The sequence below is a fragment of the Ranitomeya imitator genome, chromosome 5 (assembly GCF_032444005.1).
Source record: "Ranitomeya imitator isolate aRanImi1 chromosome 5, aRanImi1.pri, whole genome shotgun sequence".
In the NCBI taxonomy this organism is placed as follows: domain Eukaryota; kingdom Metazoa; phylum Chordata; class Amphibia; order Anura; family Dendrobatidae; genus Ranitomeya; species Ranitomeya imitator.
In genome coordinates this window covers 434,668,828-434,693,908 of record NC_091286.1, presented here as the reverse complement: position 1 = coordinate 434,693,908, position 25,081 = coordinate 434,668,828, and the positions used below count along the sequence as shown (strand labels likewise).

Here is a 25,081-nt window from a genome sequence, read left to right as displayed (position 1 = left end):
TTATGCTATTTAAAATGTTAAAGGGGAGTGAAGATGACTCCCATGCCAGAATTTATACACAGGTGATATATATGGAGGAGGCCATGGGTGTTTTAATAGTTAAGGTGCAAATGTAATCCCTCTTTGGGAAATAGCAACAGGTTTGTTGCTTTGAAAATGAAAAAGCTGTAGCTTTTCAACAAACCACCCTAAAATTACTACTTTTTGTTTGCAGGAATAGCTTTGCTGTTTGGAAAGTGAACCTTCAATGACTTTTCAAAAATATGTTTTTCTGAGCTGTTCCATGTTTATAAAACCCGTGCAAGGTAGAGATGCCAAAAGAAATACAGTAAAACTGTAGAGCTCAATAGACCGTCAATACTTTGAACATGTCTGTCAGTGTAGGACCAGCAGTGGCAATCTCAACAGCAGCAACAAAGGCATTGATAGCCCTTCCTGATTGGCTGTTCTATTCCATGCACAGTGATAGCTGCAAGGCATTATGGGGCAGCCTGAATGGTTGCATCTTACATAGTTAAGGTTGAAGGAAGACTATATGTCCATCTAGTTCAACCCATAGCCTAACCTAACATGCCCTAACATGTTGATCCAGAGGAAGGCAAAAAAAAAACCATGTGGCAAAGAGTAAGCTCCACATTGGGGAAAAAAATTCCTTCCCGACTCCACCTACGGCAATCAGACTAGTTCCCTGATGTCATATGAAACTTTATTTGCTGATGTTAGTCTTCTACTTTGTGTTAAACAGTAGCAGGCATTTTGGGGGGCAGCTCAAATATTCTGAATTGAAGATTGTTGGAATTCTTCATATCCAGCGAATTTTCTAAAATTCGACTTAAATTTGATTAAAAAAGAATTGACTTGCTCATCTCTATTCCTTACCAGAAGATGATTGTGGAAGTGTTGTGCCTGGTGTTTGTGGCACTGAGCTTTCTACAGTGTGCTTAGTAGTTGGAAACACAGCGGTAGAACCTGGTGAAGTAATTGATGTGTTTAGTTAGATAATTTCCAAAATGACAAAAATGTTTCTTTTTTTTGATGCACTATCAATGTTGAGGAGTGTATAAGTAAGTGTTTTATATTATAATAGCTCTTTAACCAAAGAGCAAAAGAGAACACAAAAAAATATTACAAAACATTTCAAGGTTCCTTACAAAAGATGAGCAGATCTTTTAAACACAAATTTGTCAGCCTTGTCGAATTTTAAAAAAAAAACTGTTTATCAGCCAATCAGTTTGCCATAAATTTCAAATTTCACAAAGCCTCCAATTGACTGGAATTAATTGTGTAATGCTCAAAAGGTTCCTAAGACTATAAGAAACTCATTTAAAGTCATTTTACACATTCATAGACTTAGTAAAGTCAGGGACCTCAACTTACATGACTATGGGTGAGGTAAATGGATAATTATTGATCTTAACTAATAGCTTGTTTAATATCACTCTAAACCATGAGAATTTTTATGCTTTTTAAAATTTAAAGATGGTTGGGCAGTAGTGATGAGCGAGTGTACTCTTTGCTCAGGTTTTCCTGAGCACGCTCAGGTGGTCTCCGAGCATTTGTTAGTGTTCAGAGATTTAGTTTTCATCACCGCAGCTGAATGATTTACTTCTGCTAGCCAGCGTAAGTACATGTGGGGGTTGCTGGTTGCTAGGGAATCCTCTCTTGTATTCAGGCTGTCTAATAGTTGTAAATCATTCAGCTGAACCAATAAAAACTAAATCTCTGAGCATTCATAAATACTCGGAGATCACCTGAGTGTGCTCAGGAAAACCCGAGAAACGAGGATGTTCGCTCATCACTAGTGGGCAGATGTTACAAATGCCAGAATTTAAACAGAGTTGACATACATGGAAGCAGCCATGGGTGCTCCCAAAGCAAATTATCCCTGTGCAGGATAGAGTTCACAGCAGATGAACAGTAAAGCTGTAGAGCTCAATGGACAGGCAGGGAGTGTGACCATCTATAGTTATTAGATGTAACAGCAACTGCACAGTATAAAATATGTTGGGGCAGGCAAGGAGATGACTGGCACTATAGGACCAGCACTTGCAGTCCCAACAGCAGCAACAAAGACTTTGTTAGCCCTTCCTTATTTGCTGCCCTGTAGCCTGTCAAGTCACAGCTACAATGCATTACAGTGAGGCCTGCATGGTCACACATAATGTCATGTGTTGTGAATTCTGTGGCAGAGCTCCCTCCTGTGGTCACAAGTGGTACTTCGGCTGATTCTCTCTGTGAGCTTCCGTTGGTGGAGGAGAGTGGTACTGCGGCTTCTGAGTTTCCTTCCTTAGGTGATGTGGTGAAGTCGTTAGGTGCTGCTCTATTTAACTCCACCTAGTGCTTTGATCCTGGCCTCCAGTCAATGTTCTAGTATTGGACCTGTTTCCTCCTGGATCGTTCCTGTGGCCTGCTGCTCTGCATAGCTAAGTTCCGCTTTTGCTATTTGTTTGCTGTTTTTTCTGTCCAGCTTGCTTATTTTGTTTTTTCTTGCTTGCTGGTAGCTCTGGGACGCAGAGGGTGTACCTCCGTGCCGTTAGTTCGGTACGGAGGGTCTTTTTGCCCCCTTTGCGTGGTTGTTTGTAGGGTTTTGTGTTGACCGCAAAGTTACCTTTCCTATCCTCACTCTGTTCAGAAAGTCGGCCTCACTTTGCTAAATCTATTTCATCTCTGCGTTTGTCTTTTCATCTTACTCACAGTCATTATATGTGGGGGGCTGCCTTTTCCTTTGGGGTATTTCTCTGAGGCAAGGTAGGCTTATTTTCTATCTTCAGGCTAGCTAGTTTCTCAGGCTGTGCCGAGTTGCATAGGGAGCGTTAGGCGCAATCCACGGCTGCCTCTAGTGTGTGTTGGAGAGGATTAGGGATTGCGGTCAGCAGAGTTCCCACGTCTCAGAGCTCGTTCTATGTTTTTGGGTTATTGTCAGGTCACTGTATGTGCTCTGACATCTATGTCCATTGTGGTACTGAATTACCAGTTCATGACAGTACTGGAGGCCGACAGTACTAATGATTCTCAATAGAGGGAAAAAAGAAGTTCTGAGACCATTTTTTTTTCTCTGCATGTGTTTTGCCTTTTTTTTTTTACCCTAGACATTTGGGTGGTTCAGGACACAGGTGTAGCGATGGACATTAAAGGTCTGTCTTCATGTGTGGATCAGCTCACGGCAAGAGTACAAAATATTCAAGACTTTGTGGTTCAGAATTCTATGTTAGAACCAAGAATTCCTATTCCTGATTTGTTTTTTGGAGATTGAACTAAATTTCTGAGTTTCAAAAATAATTGTAAACTATTTCTGGCTTTGAAACCTCGCTCCTCTGGTGACCCAGTTCAACAAGTTAGGATCATTATTTCTTTTTTACGTGGCGACCCTCAGGACTGGGCATTTTCTCTTGCGCCAGGAGATCCTGCATTATGTAATATTGATGCGTTTTTCCTGGCGCTCGGATTGCTGTACGATGAACCTAATTCAGTGGATCAAGCAGAGAAAAATTTGCTGGCTCTGTGTCAGGGTCAGGATGAGATAGAGGTATATTGTCAGAAATTTAGAAAGTGGTCCGTACTCACTCAATGGAATGAAGGTGCGCTCGCAGCTATTTTCAGAAAGGGTCTCTCTGAAGCCCTTAAAGATGTCATGGTGGGATTTCCTATACCTGCTGGTCTGAATGAGTCTATGTCTTTGGCCATTCAGATCGGTCGACGCTTGCGTGAGCGTAAACCTGTGCATCATTTGGCGGTATTATCTGAGCATAAACCTGAGCCTATGCAGTGCGATAGGACTTTGACCAGAGTTGAACGGCAAGAACACAGACGTCTGAATGGGCTGTGTTTCTACTGTGGTGATTCCACTCATGCTATCTCTGATTGTCCTAAGCGCACTAAGCGGTTCGCTAGGTCTGCCACCATTGGTACGGTACAGTCAAAATTTCTTTTGTCCGTTACCTTGATCTGCCCTTTGTCATCTTATTCTGTCATGGCATTTGTGGATTCAGGCGCTGCCCTGAATTTGATGGACTTGGAGTATGCTAGGCGTTGTGGGTTTTTCTTGGAGCCCTTGCAGGGTCCTATTCCATTGAGAGGAATTGATGCTACGCCTTTGGCCAAGAATAAGCCTCAGTACTGGACCCAGCTGACCATGTGCATGGCTCCTGCACATCAGGAGGTTATTCGCTTTCTGGTGTTGCATAATCTGCATGATGTGGTCGTGTTGGGGTTGCCATGGCTACAAGTCCATAATCCAGAATTAGATTGGAAATCCATGTCTGTGTCCAGCTGGGGTTGTCAGGGGGTACATGGTGATGTCCCATTTCTGTCTATTTCGTCATCCACCCCTTCTGAGGTTCCAGAGTTCTTGTCTGATTACCGGGATGTATTTGATGAGCCCAAGTCCGATACCCTACCTCCGCATAGGGATTGTGATTGTGCTATCGATTTGATTCCTGGTAGTAAATTCCCAAAGGGTCGACTGTTTAATTTATCTGTGCCTGAGCACGCCGCTATGCGGAGTTACGTGAAGGAGTCCTTGGAGAAGGGGCATATTCGCCCGTCATCATCGCCATTAGGAGCAGGGTTCTTTTTTGTGGCCAAGAAGGATGGTTCGCTGAGACCTTGTATTGATTACCGCCTTCTAACTAAGATCACAGTTAAATTTCAGTACCCCTTGCCGTTGTTATCTGATTTGTTTGCTCGGATTAAGGGGGCTAGTTGGTTCACCAAGATAGATCTTCGTGGTGCGTATAATCTTGTGCGTATTAAGCGAGGCGATGAATGGAAAACTGCATTTAATACGCCCGAGGGCCATTTTGAGTATCTAGTAATGCCATTCGGACTTGCCAATGCTCCTTCAGTGTTTCAGTCCTTTATGCATGACATCTTCCGAGAGTACCTGGATAAATTCCTGATTGTGTACTTGGATGACATTTTGATCTTCTCGGATGATTGGGAGTCTCATGTGAAGCAGGTCAGAACGGTGTTTCAGGTCCTGCGTGCTAATTCTTTGTTTGTGAAGGGATCAAAGTGTCTCTTTGGTGTTCAGAAGGTTTCATTTTTGGGGTTCATCTTTTCCCCTTCTACTATCGAGATGGACCCTGTTAAGGTCCAAGCCATCCATGATTGGACTCAGCCGACATCTCTGAAAAGTCTGCAAAAGTTCCTGGGCTTTGCTAATTTTTATCGTCGCATCATCTGCAATTTTTCTAGTATTGCTAAACCATTGACCGATTTGACCAAGAAGGGTGCTGATGTGGTCAATTGGTCTTCTGCTGCTGTGGAAGCTTTTCAAGAGTTGAAGCGTCGTTTTTCTTCTGCCCCTGTGTTGTGTCAACCAGATGTTTCGCTTCCATTCCAGGTCGAGGTTGATGCTTCTGAGATTGGAGCAGGGGCTGTTTTGTCGCAGAGAAGTTCTGATTGCTCGGTGATGAAACCATGCGCCTTCTTTTCCAGGAAGTTTTCGCCTGCTGAGCGAAATTATGATGTTGGCAATCGAGGGTTGCTGGCCATGAAGTGGGCATTCGAGGAGTGGCGTCATTGGCTTGAAGGTGCTAAGCATCGGGTGGTGGTCTTGACTGATCATAAGAACTTGACTTATCTCGAGTCTGCCAAGCGGTTGAATCCTAGACAGGCTCGTTGGTCGCTGTTTTTTGCCCGTTTTGATTTTGTGATTTCGTACCTTCCGGGCTCTAAAAATGTGAAGGCGGATGCTCTGTCTAGGAGTTTTTTGCCCGACTCCCCGGGTTTATCTGAGCCGGCGGGTATTCTCAAAGAGGGAGTAATTGTGTCTGCCATCTCCCCTGATTTGCGGCGGGTGCTGCAAAAATTTCAGGCTAATAGACCTGATCGTTGCCCAGCGGAGAGACTGTTTGTCCCTGATAGGTGGACGAATAAAGTTATCTCTGAGGTTCATTGTTCGGTGTTGGCTGGTCATCCTGGAATCTTTGGTACCAGAGAGTTAGTGGCTAGATCCTTTTGGTGGCCATCTCTGTCGCAGGATGTGCGTTCTTTTGTGCAGTCCTGTGGGATTTGTGCTCGGGCTAAGCCCTGCTGTTCTCGTGCCAGTGGGTTGCTTTTGCCCTTGCCGGTCCCGAAGAGGCCTTGGACACATATCTCTATGGGTTTTATTTCAGATCTTCCCGTCTCTCAAAAAATGTCTGTCATTTGGGTGGTTTGTGATCGCTTCTCTAAGATGGTCCATTTGGTACCCTTGTCTAAATTACCTTCCTCCTCTGATTTGGTGCCATTGTTCTTCCAGCATGTGGTTCGTTTACATGGCATTCCAGAGAATATCGTTTCTGACAGAGGTTCCCAGTTTGTTTTGAGGTTTTGGCGAGCCTTTTGTGCTAGGATGGGCATTGACTTGTCTTTTTCCTCGGCTTAACATCCTCAGACTAATGGCCAGACCGAACGAACCAATCAAACCTTGGAAACATATCTGAGATGCTTTGTTTCGGCTGATCAGGATGACTGGGTGTCCTTTTTGCCTTTGGCTGAGTTCGCCCTTAATAATCGGGCCAGCTCGGCTACCTTGGTTTCGCCGTTTTTCTGCAACTCTGGGTTCCATCCTCATTTCTCTTCTTGGCAGGTTGAGTCTTCGGACTGTCCTGTTGTGGATACTGTGGTGGACAGGTTGCAGCAGATTTGGACTCATGTAGTGGACAATTTGACCTTGTCCCAGGAGAAGGCTCAACGTTTCGCTAATCGCAGACGCTGTGTGGGTCCCCGACTTCGTGTTGGGGATTTGGTTTGGTTATCTTCTCGTCATATTCCTATGAAGGTTTCCTCTCCTAAGTTTAAACCTCGTTTCATTGGTCCGTATAGGATTTCTGAGGTTCTTAATCCTGTGTCTTTTCATCTGACCCTTCCAGATTCTTTTTCCATTCATAACATATTCCATAGGTCATTGTTGCGGAGATACGTGGCACCTATGGTTCCATCTGTTGATCCTCCTGCCCCAGTTTTGGTGGAGGGGAAGTTGGAGTATATTGTGGAGAAGATTTTGGATTCTCGTGTTTCAAGACGGAAACTCCAGTATCTGGTTAAGTGGAAGGGTTATGCTCAGGAAGATAATTCCTGGGTCTTTGCCTCTGATGTCCATGCCCCGATCTTGTTCGTGCCTTTCATACGGCTCATCCTGGTCGTCCTGGGGGCTGTGGTGAGGGTTCGGTGACCCCTCCTCAAGGGGGGGGGTACTGTTGTGAATTCTGTGGCAGAGCTCCCTCCTGTGGTCACAAGTGGTACTTCGGCTGATTCTCTCTGTGAGCTTCCGTTGGTGGAGGAGAGTGGTACTGCGGCTTCTGAGTTTCCTTCCTCAGGTGATGTGGTGAAGTCGTTAGGTGCTGCTCTATTTAACTCCACCTAGTGCTTTGATCCTGGCCTCCAGTCAATGTTCTAGTATTGGACCTGTTTCCTCCTGGATCGTTCCTGTGGCCTGCTGCTCTGCATAGCTAAGTTCCGCTTTTGCTATTTGTTTGCTGTTTTTTCTGTCCAGCTTGCTTATTTTGTTTTTTTCTTGCTTGCTGGTAGCTCTGGGACGCAGAGGGTGTACCTCCGTGCCGTTAGTTCGGTACGGAGGGTCTTTTTGCCCCCTTTGCGTGGTTGTTTGTAGGGTTTTGTGTTGACCGCAAAGTTACCTTTCCTATCCTCGCTCTGTTCAGAAAGTCGGGCCTCACTTTGCTAAATCTATTTCATCTCTGCGTTTGTCTTTTCATCTTACTCACAGTCATTATATGTGGGGGGCTGCCTTTTCCTTTGGGGTATTTCTCTGAGGCAAGGTAGGCTTATTTTCTATCTTCAGGCTAGCTAGTTTCTCAGGCTGTGCCGAGTTGCATAGGGAGCGTTAGGCGCAATCCACGGCTGCCTCTAGTGTGTGTTGGAGAGGATTAGGGATTGCGGTCAGCAGAGTTCCCACGTCTCATAGCTCGTTCTATGTTTTTGGGTTATTGTCAGGTCACTGTATGTGCTCTGACATCTATGTCCATTGTGGTACTGAATTACCAGTTCATGACAGTCATGTGTGACACAGTGTGATGAGGTAACTTTCTACTTTTTGTAAATCCATATTATGCATCTTTTGGGTCAATTTGCGTTTTTCCATTTGTAAATGACAGGAATTTGCCATTTCCAACAAATTTTCTAAAATTCAACACAAATTTGATTCACCAAGAATCAACTTGCTCATCTCTAATTCTTACCAGAAGATGATTGTGGAATTGTTGTGCCTGGTGTTTGTGGCACTGTGATTTCTACAGTGTGTTCAGTAGGTGGAAACAAAGTGGTAGAACCTGGTGAAGTAATGGATGTTTTTAGTTAGATTATAAAAGTTGTATTTCCCATGTTATTAGAACTGAAAATATAAGGCAAATCTTGAATTTTTTTGTCAGTAGAAAAAGTTGTATTACCCATACTGTTGGTAGAGTTTTCAGGTGTTGATATAATAAGCAGCCTAATAATGATCTGTAAAAATTAGGAATGGGACACAATTTTTTTTATGAGTAAAATGGACTTACTTTTAGGGAATGAAGACAAAAGATTTGGAGGTAGTGATAAAGTATAGCATTTAAGACACACGTAAACTAAAGTTGTTTTGTAAAAACAACAATTTTTAATGGTTCCTGTTCACTATTATGAAATTTAAACTGATGCTAAAGTACTTTAGTTTACATCAGATCATTTACTGCATTGCAAAAAATATTATTTTTGGTGGAGGAAACCTGATATTTCCCCATTCATTAGAAACAGAGCAGACACAAAACTCCAGAGATAAAATAACAATTCAGACACTTAATCAATTATAAAAAAAGGTTTTGTTTGAAAGGGAATTTTCCACTTTGATAACACTATTACCCTACAGATATGGTGTTAATCTGAAGGTAAAGAAAGTTAAGTACATGCCCGAACATTATACTAAAAAAGTGGTTACTGGGGAAAAATTAACTTTATTCCTCCCAGGATCAACCGGATTTCGGTCATACAAGCGTGCCTGTGCAGCTACATTCAATAATCAAAGCAGCAGAGCCAGGAGTTGACTAACTACAATTGTATTATTAATCCTAATATTTAAATTTTAAATCGATCCTGTGCTTTCCATAAAGCCACAAATTTACCCTCTTGGTTTTGCAATTTCAAAGTTGATGAGTGCATAAGTACATTTTTAATTTTATAATAGCTCTTTAAACCATGGAGTACAAGTGAACACAATAATAAAACAATACAAGGTTCCTTACGAAAGATGAGCATATCTTTTAAATTCAAATTTGTCAGCTTTGTCGAATTTTTCAAATAATGATGTTTCGCAGCCAATTTTCAGTCAATTTAAAATTTGCAAAGCCTACAATTCCCTGTATTTACAAGTGTAGCACTCTGAGGTCTCCCAATACTGAATTAGCCTATTTTTAAGCTATTTAACACATTCATTGCCTTAGTAAAGTCAAAGTGACCTCAACATATATGGCTATGGGTAAGTGGATGCCAAACACTCAAACACAATGAACTGTTTAATATCGCTGCACACCATCAAGCTTGTTATGCTATTTAAAATGTTAAAGGGGAGTGAAGATTACTGCCATGCCAGAATTTATACACAGGTGATATATATAGAGGAGGCCATGGGTGTTTTAATAGTTAAGGTCCAAATGTAATCCCTCTATGGGGAATAGCAACAGGTTTGTTGCTTTGAAAATGAAAAAGCGGTAGCTTTTCAACAAACCACCCTAAAATTACTACTTTTTGTTTGCAGGAATAGCTTTGCTGTTTGGAAAGTGAACCTTCAATGACTTTTCAAAAATATGTTTTTCTGAGCTGTTCCATGTTTATAAAACCCATGCAAGGTAGAGATGTCAAAAGAAATACAGTAAAACTGTAGAGCTCAATAGACCGTCAATACTTTGGACATGTCTGTCAGTGTAGGACCAGCACTGGCAATCTCAACAGCAGCAACAAAGGCATTGATAGCCCTTCCTGATTGGCTGTTCTATACCATGCACAGTGATAGCTGCAAGGCATTATGGGGCAGCCTGAATGGTTGCATCTGATGTCATATGAAACTTTATTTGCTGATGTTAGTCTTCTACTTTATGTTAAACAGTAGCAGGCATTTTGGGGGGCAGCTCAAATATTCTGAATTGAAGATTGTTGGAATTCTTCGTATCCAGCGAATATTCTAAAATTCGACTTAAATTTGATTAAAAAAGAATTGACTTGCTCATCTCTATTCCTTACCAGAAGATGATTGTGGAAGTGTTGTGCCTGGTGTTTGTGGCACTGAGCTTTCTACAGTGTGCTTAGTAGTTGGAAACACAGCGGTAGAACCTGGTGAAGTAATTGATGTGTTTAGTTAGATAATTTCCAAAATGCCTAAAATGTTTCTTTTTTTGATGCACTATCAATGTTGATGAGTGTATAAGTAAGTGTTTTATATTATAATAGCTCTTTAACCATGGAGAAAAAGAGAACACATAAAAATATTACAAAACATTTCAAGGTTCCTTATAAAAGATGAGAAGATCTTTTAAACACAAATTTGTCAGCCTTGTCGAATTTTAAAAAAAAACTGTTTATCAGCCAATCAGTTTGCCATGAATTTCAAATTTCACAAAGCCTCCAATTGACTGGAATTAATTGTGTAATTCGCAAAAGGTTCCTAAGACTATACGAAACTCATTTAAAGTTATTTTACACATTCATAGACTTAGTAAAGTCGGGGACCTCAACTTATATGACTATGGGTGAGGTAAATGGATGATTAATGATATTAACTAATAGCTTGTTTATTAGCACTCTAAACCATCAGAATTTTTATGCTTTTTAAAATTTAAAGATGGTTGGGCAGTAGTGATGAGCGAGTGTACTCGTTGCTCAGGTTTTCCAGAGCACGCTCGGGTGGTCTCCGAGCATTTGTTAGTGTTCAGAGATTTAGTTTTCATCACCGCAGCTGAATGATTTACTTCTGGTAGCCAGCCTAAGTACATGTGGGGGTTGCTGGTTGCTAGGGAATCCTCTCTTGTACTCAGGCTGTCTATTAGCTGTAAATCATTCAGCTGAACCAATGAAAACTATATCTATGAGCATTCATAAATACTCGGAGATCACCTGAGTGTGCTCGGGAAAACCCGAGAAACGAGGATGTTCGCTCATCACTAGTGGGCAGATGTTACAAATGCCAGAATTTAAACAGAGTGGACGCACATGGAAGCAGCCATGGGTGCTCCCAAAGCAAATTATCCTTGTGCAGGATAGAGTTCACAGCAGATGAACAGTAAAGCTGTAGAGCTCAATGGACAGGCGGGGAGTGTGACCATCTATAGTTATTAGATGTAACAGCAACTGCACAGTATAAAATATGTTGGGGCAGGCAAGGAGATGACTGGCACTATAGGACCAGCACTTGCAGTCCCAACAGCAGCAACAAAGGCTTTGTTAGCCCTTCCTTATTTGCTGCCCTGTAGCCTGTCAAGTCACAGCTACAATGCATTACAGTGAGGCCTGCATGGTCACACATGATGTCATGTGTGACACAGTGTGATGAGATAACTTTCTACTTTTTGTAAATCCATATTATGCATGTTTTCGGTCAATTTGTGTTTTTCCATTTGTAAATGATAGGAATTTGCCATTTCCAACAAATTTTCTAAAATTTTACACAAATTTGATTCACCAAGAATCAACTTGCTCATCTCTAATTCTTACCAGAAGATGATTGTGGAATTGTTGTGCCTGGTGTTTGTGGCACTGTGATCTCTACAGTGTGCTCAGTAGGTGGAAACAAAGTGGTAGAACCTGGTGAAGTAATGGATGTTTTTAGTTAGATTATAAATGTTATATTTCCCATGCTATTAGAACTGAAAATATAAGGTAGATTTTGAATTTTTTTGTCAGCAGAAAAAGTTGTATTACCCATACTGTTGGTAGAGTTTTCAGGTGTTGATATAATAAGCAGCCTAATAATGAGCTGTAAAAATTAGGAATGTGACACAACTTTTTTTGATGGGTAAAATGGACTTACTTTTAGGGAATGAAGACAAAAGATTTGGAGGTAGTGATAAAGTATAGCATTTAAGACACGCGTAACCTAAAGATGTTTTGTAAAAACAACAATTTTTAATGGTTCCTGTTCACTATTATGAAACTTAAACTGATGCTAAAGTACTTTAGTTTGCATCAGATCAGTTACTGCATTGCAAAAAATATTATTTTTGGTGGAGGAAACCTGATATTTTCCCATTCATTAGAAACAGAGCAGACAAAAATGAATGATCTATTCATAGAACTGCAAAAACTCCAGAGATAAAATAACACTTAATCAATTATATAAAAAGGTTTTGTTTGAAAGGGAATTTTCCACTTTGAATACACTATTACCCTACAGATATGGTGTTAATCTGAAGGTAAAGAAAGTTAAGTACATGCCCGAACATTATACTAAAAAAGTGGTTACTGGGGAAAAATTAACTTTATTCCTCCCTGGATCAACTGGATTTCGGTCATACAAGCGTGCCTGTGCAGCTACGTTCAATAATCAAAGCAGCAGAGCCAGGAGTTGACTAACTACAATTGTATTATTAATCCTAATATTTAAATTTTAAATCGATCCTGTGATTTCCATAAAGCCACAATTTTACCCTCTTGGTTTTGCAATTTCAAAGTTGATGAGTGCATAAGTACATTTTTAATTTTATAATAGCTCTTTAAACCATGGAGTACAAGTGAACACAATAATAAAACAATACAAGGTTCCTTACAAACGATGAGCATATCTTTTAAATTCAAATTTGTCAGCTTTGTCGAATTTTTCAAATAATGATGTTTCGCAGCCAATTTTCAGTCAATTTAAAATTTTGCAAAGCCTACAATTCCCTGTATTTACAAGTGTAGCACTCTGAGATCTCCTAATACTGAACTAGTCTCTATTTTTAAGCTATTTAACACATTCATTGCCTTAGTAAAGTCAAAGTGACCTCAACATATATGGCTATGGTTAGCCCCCTGAGGACGACCCCTGAGGAAGGACATCTCCGAAACACGCGTCGGGTTGGGTTTGGAGCGGACACTCTCCCCACATCATCGGCTGGTAAGGCATTTTTACTGGGTCTACTTTGGATATGTATATCAACCTGCTATTTACTACTGCGGGCTCCGGCTATATACTTGCTATGACTTGAGATTACTACTATGGAGTGTGCAGTGATTAGTATTACCATTTATCACCAGTGTGCGTTGCCTGGTTGCTGATGTGGGGTGCGTGGTCTGTCTCCATGCGTACTATGCATCATGTTTGCAGTTTTTAACCCCCTATTATCTTTGGATTCCTTGTTTTGTTATATTTATATACTTAATAAAGATTTTGTTATTTCTTTTGGACTCTTTTGCACCAATTTATTTGTGTTTTTTTTGCTATGGCTATGGGTAAGTGGATGCCAAACACTCAAACACTATGACCTGTTTAATTTCACTGCGCACCATCAAGCTTGTTATGCTATTTAAAATGTTAAAGGGGAGTGAAGATGACTGCCATGCCAGAATTTATACACAGGTGATATATATGGAGGAGGCCATGGGTATTTTAATAATTAAGGTCCAAATGTAATCCCTCTTTGGGGAATAGCAACAGGTTTGCTGCTTTGAAAATGAAAAAGCTGTACCTTTTCAACAAACCACCCTAAAATTACTACCTTTTGTTTGTAGGAATAGCTTTGCTGTTTGGAAAGTGAACCTTCAATGACTTTTCAAAAATATGTTTTTCTGAGCTGTTTCATGTTTATAAAAATCCGTGCAAGGTAGAGATGCCAAAAGAAATACAGTAAAACTGTAGAGCTCAATAGACCGTCAATACTTTGGACATGTCTGTCAGTGTAGGAACAGCAGTCGCAATCTCAACAGCAGCAACAAAAGCATTGATAGCCCTTCCTGATTGGCTGTTCTATACCATGCATAGTGATAGCTGCAAGGCATTATGGGGCAGCCTGAATGGTTGCATCTGATGTCATATGAAACTTTATTTGATGATGTTAGTCTTCTACTTTGTGTTAAACAGTAGCAGGCATTCTTGGGGGCCGCTCAAATATTCTGAATTGAAGATTGTTGGAATTCTTCGTATCCAGCGAATTTTCTAAAATTCGACATAAAATTGATTAAAAAAAATTGACTTGTTCATCTCTATTCCTTACCAGAAGATGATTGTGGAAGTGTTGTGCCTTGTGTTTGTGGCACTGAGCTTTCTACAGTGTGCTTTGTACTTGGAAACACAGCAATAGAACCTGGTGAAGTAATTGATGTGTTTAGTTAGATAATTTTCAAAATGCCAAAAATGTTTCTTTTTTTGATGCACTATCAATGTTGAGGAGTGTATAAGTAAGTGTTTTATATTATAATAGCTCTTTAACCATGGAGAAAAAGAGAACATGAAAAAATATTACAAAACATTTCAAGGTTCCTTACAAAAGATGAGCAGATCTTTTAAACACAAATTTGTCAGCCTTGTCGAATTTTTTAAAAATCTGTTTATCAGCCAATCAGTTTGCCATAAATTTCAAATTTCACAAAGCCTCCAATTGACTGGAATTAATTGTGTAATGCTCAAAAGGTTCCTAAGACTATAGGAAACTTATTTAAAGTTATTTTACATATTCATAGACTTAGTAAAGTCGGAGACCTCAACTTACATGACTATGGGTGAGGTAAATGGATGATTATTGATCTTAATTAATTGCTTGTTTAATAGCACTCTAAGCCATCAGAATTTTTATGCTTTTTAAAATTTAAAGATGGTTGGGCAGTAGTGATGAGCGAGTGTACTCATTGCTCGGGTTTTCCTGAGCATGTTCGGGTGGTCTCTGAGTATTTGTTAGTGTTCGGAGATTTAGTTTTCATCACAGCAGCTGAATGATTTACTTCTGCTAGCCAGCCTAAGTACATGTGGGGGTTGCTGGTTGCTAGGGAATCCTCACATGTATTCAAGCTGTCTAATATCTGTAAATCATTTACCTGCCAAGATAAATCTAAATCTCCAAGCATTCATAAACACTCGGAGATCACCCGAGTGTATTTGGGAAAACGCGAGCATCGAGTATATTCACTCTTCACTAGTGGGCAGATGTTACAAATGCCAGAATTTATACAGAGTTGATGCACATGGAAGAAGCCATGGGTGCTCCCAAAGCAAATTATCCCTGTGCAGGATAGAGTTCTCAGCAGATATACAGTAAAGCTGTAGAGCTCAATGGACAGGCGGGAGTGTGACCATCTATAGTTATTAGATGTAACAGCAACTGCACAGTATAAAATATGTTGGGGCAGGCAAGGAGATGACCGGCACTATAGGACCAGCACTTGCAGTTTCAACAGCAGCAACAAAGGATTTGTTAGCCCTTCCTTATTTGCTGCCCTGTAGCCTGTTAAGTCACAGCTACAATGCATTACAGGGAGGCCTGCGTTGTCACATATGATGTCATGTGTGACACACCGTGTGATGAGGTAACTTTCTACTTTCTGTAAATCCATATTATGCATCTTGTTGGTCAATTTGCGCTTTTCTTTGTAAATGATAGGAATTCGCCATTTCCAGCAAATTTCCTAAAATTTGACACAAATTTGATTCACCAAGAATCAACTTGCTCATCTCTAATTCTTACCAGAAGATGAATGTGGAATTGTTGTGCCTGGTGTTTGTGGCACTGTGATTTCTACAGTGTGCTCAGTAGGTGGAAACAAAGTGGTAGAACCTGGTGAAGTAATAGATGTTTTTAGTTACATTATAAAAGTTGTATTTCCCATGTTATTAGAAATTAAAATGTAAGGTAGATCTTGATTTTTTTTGGCAGCAGAAAAGTTGTATTACCCATACTGTTGGTAGAGTTTTCAGGTGTTGATATAATAAACAGCCTAATAATGAGCTGTAAAAATTAAGGATGTGACAAAAGTTTTTGATGGGTAAAATGGACTTACTTTTCGGAAATAAAGACAAAAGATTTGGAGGAACTGATTAAGTATAGCATTTAAGACACACGTAAACTAAAGATTTTTTGTTAAAAAACAACAAATTTTAATAATTCCTGTTTACTATTATGAAACTTAAACTGATGCTAAAGTACTTTAGTTTGCATCAGATCATTTACTGCATTGCAAAATAAATATTATTTTTTGTGGAGGAAACCTGATATTTTCCCATTCATTAGAAACAGAGCAGACACAAATTAATGATCTATTCATAGAACAGCAAAAACTCCTGTTAAGGACTGGCGGAACGCACCAAGTATAGATGATATGAAACTAGGTGCATTCGCAGTCCGAGGTCCACCGTGCAGGTAAAAACCCTGCTGCTAGTAAGACGGACTATATGGCGGTACTAAAAGTATACACGCACGGGTTAACTTCACCCTGCGTGAAGGAAGCGATCCTGTTGAGTCACAGGACCACGGTACCGCACATAGAGCGCGAGCAAGAAGTCAGTGAACACAACCCCAACACAGGATTGAAGTCCGATTAGACCACTTGCTGGCACAACACCGCAACTGGGTGTGTAAGGAAACTATTAAAATAGTATATAAAGGCACGAGAGTGCATACAGTGCCGCACTGACGAACGCCACTAACCACCCAGGCTTGGGTAAGGAAAGCGCAGAGGAAGCGCACGGCACCGTACAGGCGGTCACAGCAACTAGACGCTGTTATGTGTGTAACGTGCTGTTTGATAAGTCGAGCGATAGATAGCAAACATACACCTTCCGCGAACAGTCATCCAATAGGGAGGGTATTTTAAAGAGCGACTTTCACACACAACACACACACACATATTATCAAGACAATACTAGCGCATGGCCGTGCGGTCATGCGCAGTTTATATAGTTGCAGCACAGGAAGCAGCTCCAAATGTTTTGCCCTTTCAGGACCTGCCAAGAGGACCAATGGGATGTGCTGCAGTACCTGAGCATGTGACCCTCGATCTCCAACGGGAGATCTTGCCCTGGGCATGCTCAGTGTGTACAAATAAGGACTTAGTCCCAGAGAAGCCCGCTCGCCGCAGATCAGTGCAGGGTACAACAGGAGAGCCAGAAAAGGCAGCAGTAACCCTTTGCACAGAATCAGTCCCAGCGAGACGCTGGGAGCGACGCCTCCGCTGAGCAGAGCCCACTGCGGCCGAAGCAGAATGGGAGACCGCAGCAGACACGGATCGAGATTCCCTCTGTGCAGCAGAGGAAACTCGACTCCTAACATGGCCCCCCCTCCTTGGGCCTCGCTACGTTCGAAGGCAGCAATAAGCTGCGGAGCCCGAATGTGCTCAGCAGGCTCCCAGGACCTATCCTCAGGACCGTAACCCTTCCAGTCCACCAAAAAAATTTTTTTGCCACGTACCACCTTGCACCCCAAGATAGCGTTCACCTCGAAATTGTCCGTAGACGAACCCGATGTCTGGGCAGATGACTCAGAAAACCGGGACATGTATACGGGCTTAAGGAGGGACACATGAAAGGTGTCGGTGATACCAAGGCGTGGAGGAAGGGCAAGACGGTAGACCACAGGATTAACCTGTTCGAGGACCTTGAAGGGACCCAAGTAGCGAGGAGCAAACTTAGTGGACTCAACACGCAGCCTGATGTTACGGGCGGAGAGCCACACTAAGTCGCCAGGAGCAAAGGTCGGAGAGGGGCGCCGATGAGCATCGGCGGAGGACCTCATTCTCTCCTTAGAGGCCTGAATGGCATCCTGAGTGCGGTCCCAAATATCCCGTGCCTCCACAGCCCAGTCTGCCACCCTGGAGTCTGCGGAAGACACGGGCATAGGCACAGGTACCCGTGGATGCTGACCATAGTTGAGAAGGAATGGGGTTTGTCCAGTGGAGTCAGCTACGGCGTTGTTCAGCGCAAACTCTGCCCATGATAGCAAGGATGCCCAGTCATCCTGCCTGGCTGAAACAAAATTTCGCAGGTATGTGACCAAGGTCTGGTTGGCCCTCTCTACCAACCCATTCGTCTCGGGATGATAAGCGGAAGAGAGATTCAACTCAATACTGAGAAGACGACAAAGCTCTCTCCAGAACCGAGACGCAAACTGGGGACCCCGGTCACTGACAATTTTGTCAGGCATACCATGTAGGCGGAAGATGTGTTTAATGAACAACGCTGCCAAGGCCCGTGCAGAAGGTAACCGTGGTAGCGGCATCAAATGCACCATTTTTGAGAAATGATCGGTGATGACCCAAATGATGGTACAGCCGCGAGATTTGGGTAAACCCACGACAAAGTCCATCCCGACCATCTCCCAGGGCCTATCTGCCACCGGCAAGGGATAGAGCAACCCAGCTGGCCTTTGACGCGGAGATTTATTTTTGGCGCAGGAGACACAAGCCAGAATATAATCCCTGACATCCCGGACCATATGCGGCCACCAGTACGTCCTCGCCAGTAGCTCAGATGTCCTCTTTGTCCCAAGGTGTCCACCCACCCTGGACGAATGAGCCCAAGAGAGAACCTCCGGTCGCAAATTAATGGGCACAAAAGTCTTGCCCGGTGGCACAGACTCCAGCGAAAGTGGCGCTACGGTTCTCAGACTCTCAGAAGGGACAATAAGCCGAGGCTCCTCTTCCTCCTCTTCAGTTGACATAAGGGAGCGAGAGAGAGCGTCAGCTCGAATATTCTTCTCCCCGGCGAGAAAATGAAGGGAAAAGTGGAACTGGGAAAAGAACAAGGACCATCTAGCTTGGCGAGAATTTAGCCGCTGGGCTGTTTGCAAGTAGACCAAATTTTTGTGGTCCGTGTAGACTTGGAAGGGAAACCGCGCACCTTCCAGAAGGTGTCTCCACTCTGAAAAGGCCAACTTCATTGCTAGCAACTCCCTATCCCCAATGGAGTAGTTTCTCTCTGCTGGCGAGAAGGTCTTAGAGAAGAAGAAGCATGGATGCTTCCGACCTTGAGCATCCTTTTGATAGAGGACTGCTCCAGCACCAATGGATGAGGCATCCACCTCCATTAGGAATGGCTTATCCACATCGGGACGATGTAAGATGGGAGCGCTAGCAAAGTGGGACTTAATAGAAGTGAAGGCCTTGGAGACCCCTTCTGACCACAATTTGGGATTCGCTCCCTTCTTGGTGAGGGCTACCAAGGGAGCTACCAGAGTTGAGAAGTGGGGGATGAACTGGCGGTAATAGTTAATGAACCCCATAAAGCGCTGCACCGCTTTAAGAGAATGGGGCTCTTGCCAGTCCATCACAGCCTGTAGTTTGGCAGGATCCATAGCCAATCCCTGGGCGGAGATGATATAGCCCAGGAACGGTAAAGACTCCTGCTCAAACATACACTTCTCCAACTTAGCATAAAGAGAGTTTGCCCGTAGGAGGTCGAAGACTCTGCCAACATCTCTCCAGTGGGAGTCAATATCTGGAGAAAAGATGAGAATATCATCCAGAGAGACTACAACCGAGGTGGAAAGCATATCCCGGAAGATGTCGTTGACAAAGTCTTGGAAAACGGCTGGGGCATTACAGAGCCCGAAGGGCATCACCAGATACTCATGGTGCCCATCTCTGGTGTTAAACGCCGTTTTCCATTCGTCCCCCTCATGGATGCGAATCAGGTTATAAGCACCCCGCAGATCTAATTTAGTAAACACTCTAGCTCCCCGAAGCCTATCGAAGAGTTCGGATATCAAGGGCAAAGGATACTTGTTCTTAACGGTGATAGCGTTAAGACCCCTGTAGTCTATGTATGGACGTAGTTCCCCATTCTTCTTCTGCACGAAGAAGAATCCTGCCCCAGCAGGTGACACTGACTTCCTGATAAACCCTCTTGCCAGATTCTCTTGAATGTACTGAGACATGGCCTCCGTCTCTGGGAGAGATAATGGATAAACTCGACCCCGGGGAGGCTCCGCACCAGGCAAGAGATCGATAGGACAGTCATAGGGGCGATGGGGCGGAAGGGTCTCCACCGCCTTTTTGGAGAACACGTCTGCGTAAGACCAATATTGCTTGGGGAGAGAGGATAGATCTGCGGGTACCTCAGTAGTAGCAACCTGAATGCACTCTCGGTGACACCTACCCCCACATGATTCACCCCATCCCAGAATTCTGCCTGAGGACCACTCGATGTGAGGAGAGTGGTACCGTAACCAAGGTATCCCCAACAGAACCTCATCAATCCCCTCAGGAATGATGAGCAGAGATATAATCTCTTGATGGGATGGTGACATGGACAGAGTAAAAGGAATGGTCTGATGTGTTATCTGTGCGGGGAGTGTCGACCCATTCACCACTCGTACCGTTACTGGTTGAGGTAGCATAACCAGGGGTATTGTGTGACGTTGGGCAAAGGCAGAAGACATAAAATTGCCCTCCGCCCCAGAATCCACGCAGAGCTCTACCGAGTGGGAGGATGAGCCAAAAGTAATTGTCCCCTTAAAGGACAATTTGGAGGCAAACGTCGCAGTGTCCAGTGCACCTCCACCTACTACCACTAGACGCTGACGTTTCCTCGACCGCTGATGACATCTGGTGGCAAGATGTCCTGACTGTTGGCATACATGGCAAACCTGGGGTGCACGAGCGGTCCGGGACTTAGATCCCGCTCGTGACACTACCTTAGGTTCATGGGACTCAGGAGCCTGGACTGGAGATTCCAAAGGTTTGGCGAAGGTGGGAGCCAGCCGAAACCTCTGCCTACACTGGGCTCGCTCTAACCTCCGCTCGTGAAAACGGAGGTCAATACGAGTAGATATTGTTATTAATTCTTCCAGTGTGGCGGGAATCTCCCTAGTGGCCAGGGCGTCCTTAACGTGGTCAGCCAGCCCCCTCCAAAATATAGGGATAAGGGCTTTATCCGACCACTCCAGCTCAGATGCTAGAGTGTGGAAGTGGACGGCAAAAAGGCTGACCAAGGACGAGCCCTGAGTCAATGCCAACAGTTGGAGCGCCGTATCATGGGTGACACGTGGTCCTAAGAAAACCTGTTTCAGAGTGCTCAGGAATAACGGAGCACTCTGCACCACATGATCGCCACGCTCCCACAGCGGCATAGCCCACTGCAACGCCCTGTCCGACAATAAGGATATGATAAAGCCCACCTTAGCCCGCTCTGTAGGGAAACGAGAGGCCAGAAGCTCGAGATGTATTGAGCACTGACTCACAAAACCCCTACAGGACTTACTGTCACCAGAAAATTTCTCTGGTAGCGGGAGGCGAGATAGCGTCGGTACAGGGGCGGCAGTGGACAAGGTAGCTGCAGCCACACTTGCAGCCTGAACAGTGACAGCAGTAACGTCCACAGCTGAGGTTGAACGCTCTAGAGCCGCCAACCTTCCCTCCAGCTGCTGGATGTACCGCTGTAGACGCTGATCGTCCGTCATTACTAGCCAGACCTTGGCGCTAGTATTATGTTAAGGACTGGCGGAACGCACCAAGTATAGATGATATGAAACTAGGTGCGTTCGCAGTCCGGGGTCCACCGTGCAGGTAAAAACCCTGCTGCTAGTAAGACGGACTATATGGCGGTACTAAAAGTATACACGCACGGGTTAACTTCACCCTGCGTGAAGGAAGCGATCCTGTGGAGTCACAGGACCGCGGTACCGCACACAGAGCGCGAGCAAGAAGTCAGCGAACACAACCCCAACACAGGATTGAAGTCCGATTAGACCACTTGCTGGCACAACACCGCAACTGGGTGTGTAAGGAAACTATTAAAATAGTATATAAAGGCACGAGAGTGCATGCAGTGCCGCACTGACGAACGCCACTAACCACCCAGGCTTGGGTAAGGAAAGTGCAGAGGAAGCGCACGGCGCCGTAGAGGCAGTCACAGCAACTAGACGCTGTTATGTGTGTAACGTGCTGTTGGATAAGTCGGGCGCTAGATAGCAAACATACACCTTCCGCGAACAGTCATCCAATAGGGAGGGTATTTTAACCCCTTTCTGCCATTAGAAGTACTATTGCGTCCATGTGGGGTGGGCTTTACTTCCCAAGGACGCAATAGTACGTCATATGCGATCGGCAGCGCTCATGGGGGGAGCGCCGCCGATCGCGGCCGGGTGTCAGCTGCCTATCGCAGCTGACATCCGGCACTATGTGCCAGGAGCGGTCAAAGACCGCCCCCGGCACATTAACCCCCGGCACACCGCGATCAAAGATGATCGCCATGTGCCGGCAGTGCAGGGAAGCACCGCGCAGGGAGGGGGCTCCCTGCGGGCTTCCCTGAGCCCCCCGCAGCAACGCGATGTGATCGCGTTGCTGCGAGGGTCTTACCTCCCTCCCTCCCTGCTCCAGGCCCGGATCCAAGATGGCCGCGGATCCGGGTCCTGCAGGGAGGGAGGTGGCTTCACAGAGCCTGCTCAGAGCAGGCACTGTGAAGCCTGCAGCGCTGCTAGTCAGATCAGTGATCTGACAGAGTGCTGTGCAAACTGTCAGATCACCGATCTGTGATGTCCCCCCCGGGACAAAGTAAAAAAGTAAAAAAAAAAATTTTCAAATGTGTAAAAAAAAATTTAAAAAAATATTCCAAAATAATGAAAAAAAAAAAAATATTATTCCCATAAATACATTTCTTTATCTAAATAAAAAAAACAAAACAATAAAAGTACACATATTTAGTATCTCCGCGTCCGTAACGGCCCGACCTATAAAACTGGCCCACTAGTTAACCCCTTCAGTAAACACCGTAAGAAAAAAAAAAAAAAACGAGGCAAAAAACAACGCATTATTATCATACCGCCGAACAAAAAGTGGAATAACACGCGATCAAAAAGATGGATATAAATAACCATGGTACCGCTGAAAGCGTCATCTTGTCCCGCAAAAAACGAGCCGCCATACAGCATCATTAGCAAAACCATATAAAAGTTATAGTCCTGAGAATAAAGCGATGCAAAAATAATTATTTTTTCCGTAAAATAGTTTTTATCGTATAAAAGCGCCAAAACATAAAAAAATGATATAAATGAGGTGTCGCTGTAATCATACTGACCTGAAGAATAAAACTGCTGTATCAATTTTACCAAACGTGGAACGGTATAAACGCCTCCCCCAAAAGAAATTCATGAATAGCTGTTTTTTGGTCATTCTTCCTCACAAAAATCGGAATAAAAAGCGATCAAAAAATGTCACATGCCTGAAAATGTTACCAATAAAATCGTCAACTCGTCCCGCAAAAAACAAGACCTCACATGACTCTGTGGACCAAAATATGGAAAAATTATAGCTCTCAAAATATGGTAATGCAAAAAATATTTTTTGCAATAAAAAGCGTCTTTCAGTGTGTGACGGCTGCCAATCATAAAAATCCGCTAAAAAACCCGCTATAAAAGTAAATCAAACCCCCCTTCATCACCCCCTTAGTTAGGGAAAAATTTAAAAAATGTATTTATATCCATTTTCCCGTTAGGGCTAGGGTTAGGGCTAGGGCTAGGGCTAGGGTTAGGGCTAGGGTTAGGGTTAGGGCTAGGGCTAGGGTTAGGGCTAGGGTTAGGGCTAGGGTTAGGGCTAGGGCCAGGGTTAGGGCTAGGGTTAGGGTTGGGGCTAGGGCTAGGGTTAGGGTTAGGGCTAGGGTTAGGGTTAGGGTTGGGGCTACAGTTAGGGTTGGGGCTACAGTTAGGGTTGGGGCTACAGTTAGGGTTAGGGTTTAGCTTACATTTACAGTTGGGAATAGGGTTGGGATTTGGGGTGTGTCAGGGTTAGGGGTGTGGTTAGGGTTACCGTTGGAATTAGGGTTAGGGGTGTGTTTGGATTAGGGCTTCAGTTATAATTGGAGGGTTTCCACTGTTTAGGCACATCAGGGGCTCTCCAAACACGACATGGCGTCCGATCTCAATTCCAGCCAATTCTGCGTTGAAAAAGTAAAACAGTGCTCCTTCCCTTCCGAGCTCTCCCGTGTGCCCAAACAGGGGTTTGCCCCAACATATGGGGTATCAGCGTACTCAGGACAAATAGGACAACAACTTTTGGGGTCCAATTTCTCCTGTTACCCTTGGGAAAAAACAAACTAGGGGCTAAAAAATAATTTTTGTGGGAAAAAAAAAAGATTTTTTATTTTCACGGCTCTGCGTTATAAACTGTAGTGAAACACTTGGGGGTTCAAAGTTCTCCCAACACATCTAGATGAGTTCCCTGGGGGGTCTAGTTTCCAATATGGGGTCACTTGTGGGGGGTTTCTACTGTTTAGGTACATTAGGGGCTCTGCAAACGCAATGTGACGCCTGCAGACTATTCCATCTAAGTCTGCATTCCAAATGGCACTCCTTCCCTTCCGAGCCCTCCCATGCGCCCAAACGGTGGTTCCCTCCACATATGGGGTATCAGCGTACTCAGGACAAATTGGACAACAACTTTTGGGGTCGAATTTCTCCTCTTACCCTCGGGAAAATACAAAACTGGGGGCTAAAAAATAATTTTTGTGGGAAAAAATTTTTGTTTTATTTTTACGGCTCTGCATTATAAACTTCTGTGAAGCCCTTGGTGGGTCAAAGTGCTCACCACACATCTAGATAAGTTCCTTAGGGGGTCTACCTTCCAAAATGGTGTCACTTGTGGGGGTTTTCTACTGTTTAGGTACATTAGGGGCTCTGCAAACGCAATGTGACACCTGCAGACCATTCCATCTAAGTCTGCATTCCAAATGGAGCTCCTTCCCTTCCGAGCCCTCCCATGCGCCCAAACAGTGGTTCCCCCCCACTTATGGGGTATCAGCGCACTCACGACAAATTGGACAACAAATTTTGGGGTCCAATTTCTCCTGTTACCCTCGGGAAAATACAAAACTGGGGGCTAAAAAATAATTTTTGTGGGAAAAAATGTTTGTTTTATTTTTACGGCTCTGCATTATAAACTTCTGTGAAGCCCTTGGTGGGTCAAAGCACTCACCACACATCTAGATAAGTTCCTTAGGGGGTCTACTTTCCAAAATGGTGTCACTTGTGGGGGTTTCAATGTTTAGGCACATCAGTGGCTCTCCAAACGCAACATGGCGTCCCATCTCAATTCCTGTCAATTTTGCATTGAAAAGTCAAACGGCGCTCCTTCCCTTCCGAGCTCTCCCATGCGCCCAGTGGTTTACCCCCACATATGGGGTATCAGCGTACTCAGGACAAATTGTACAACAACTTTTGGGGTC

General features: G+C 43.7%; 1 protein-coding gene across 8 annotated transcripts in view; it reads right to left on the bottom strand.

Moving 5' to 3' along the window:
• LOC138638112 (IgGFc-binding protein-like) overlaps positions 1 to 25,081 on the bottom strand; it is a 246,804-nt gene that overhangs the window by 58,155 nt on the left and 163,568 nt on the right. For 7 of the 8 annotated variants that reach the window (XM_069727126.1, XM_069727130.1, XM_069727129.1 and 4 more), the window contains 4 exons: positions 11,677 to 11,766; positions 10,210 to 10,299; positions 8,184 to 8,273; positions 880 to 969 (listed from right to left, as the gene is read on the bottom strand). The exons of the other annotated variant lie outside the window; for it this stretch is intronic. In XM_069727126.1, the coding sequence (XP_069583227.1) occupies positions 880 to 969; positions 8,184 to 8,273; positions 10,210 to 10,299; positions 11,677 to 11,766 (360 nt within the window). The remainder of the gene's footprint in view (positions 1 to 879; positions 970 to 8,183; positions 8,274 to 10,209; positions 10,300 to 11,676; positions 11,767 to 25,081) is intronic. 8 annotated transcript variants of the gene reach the window in all.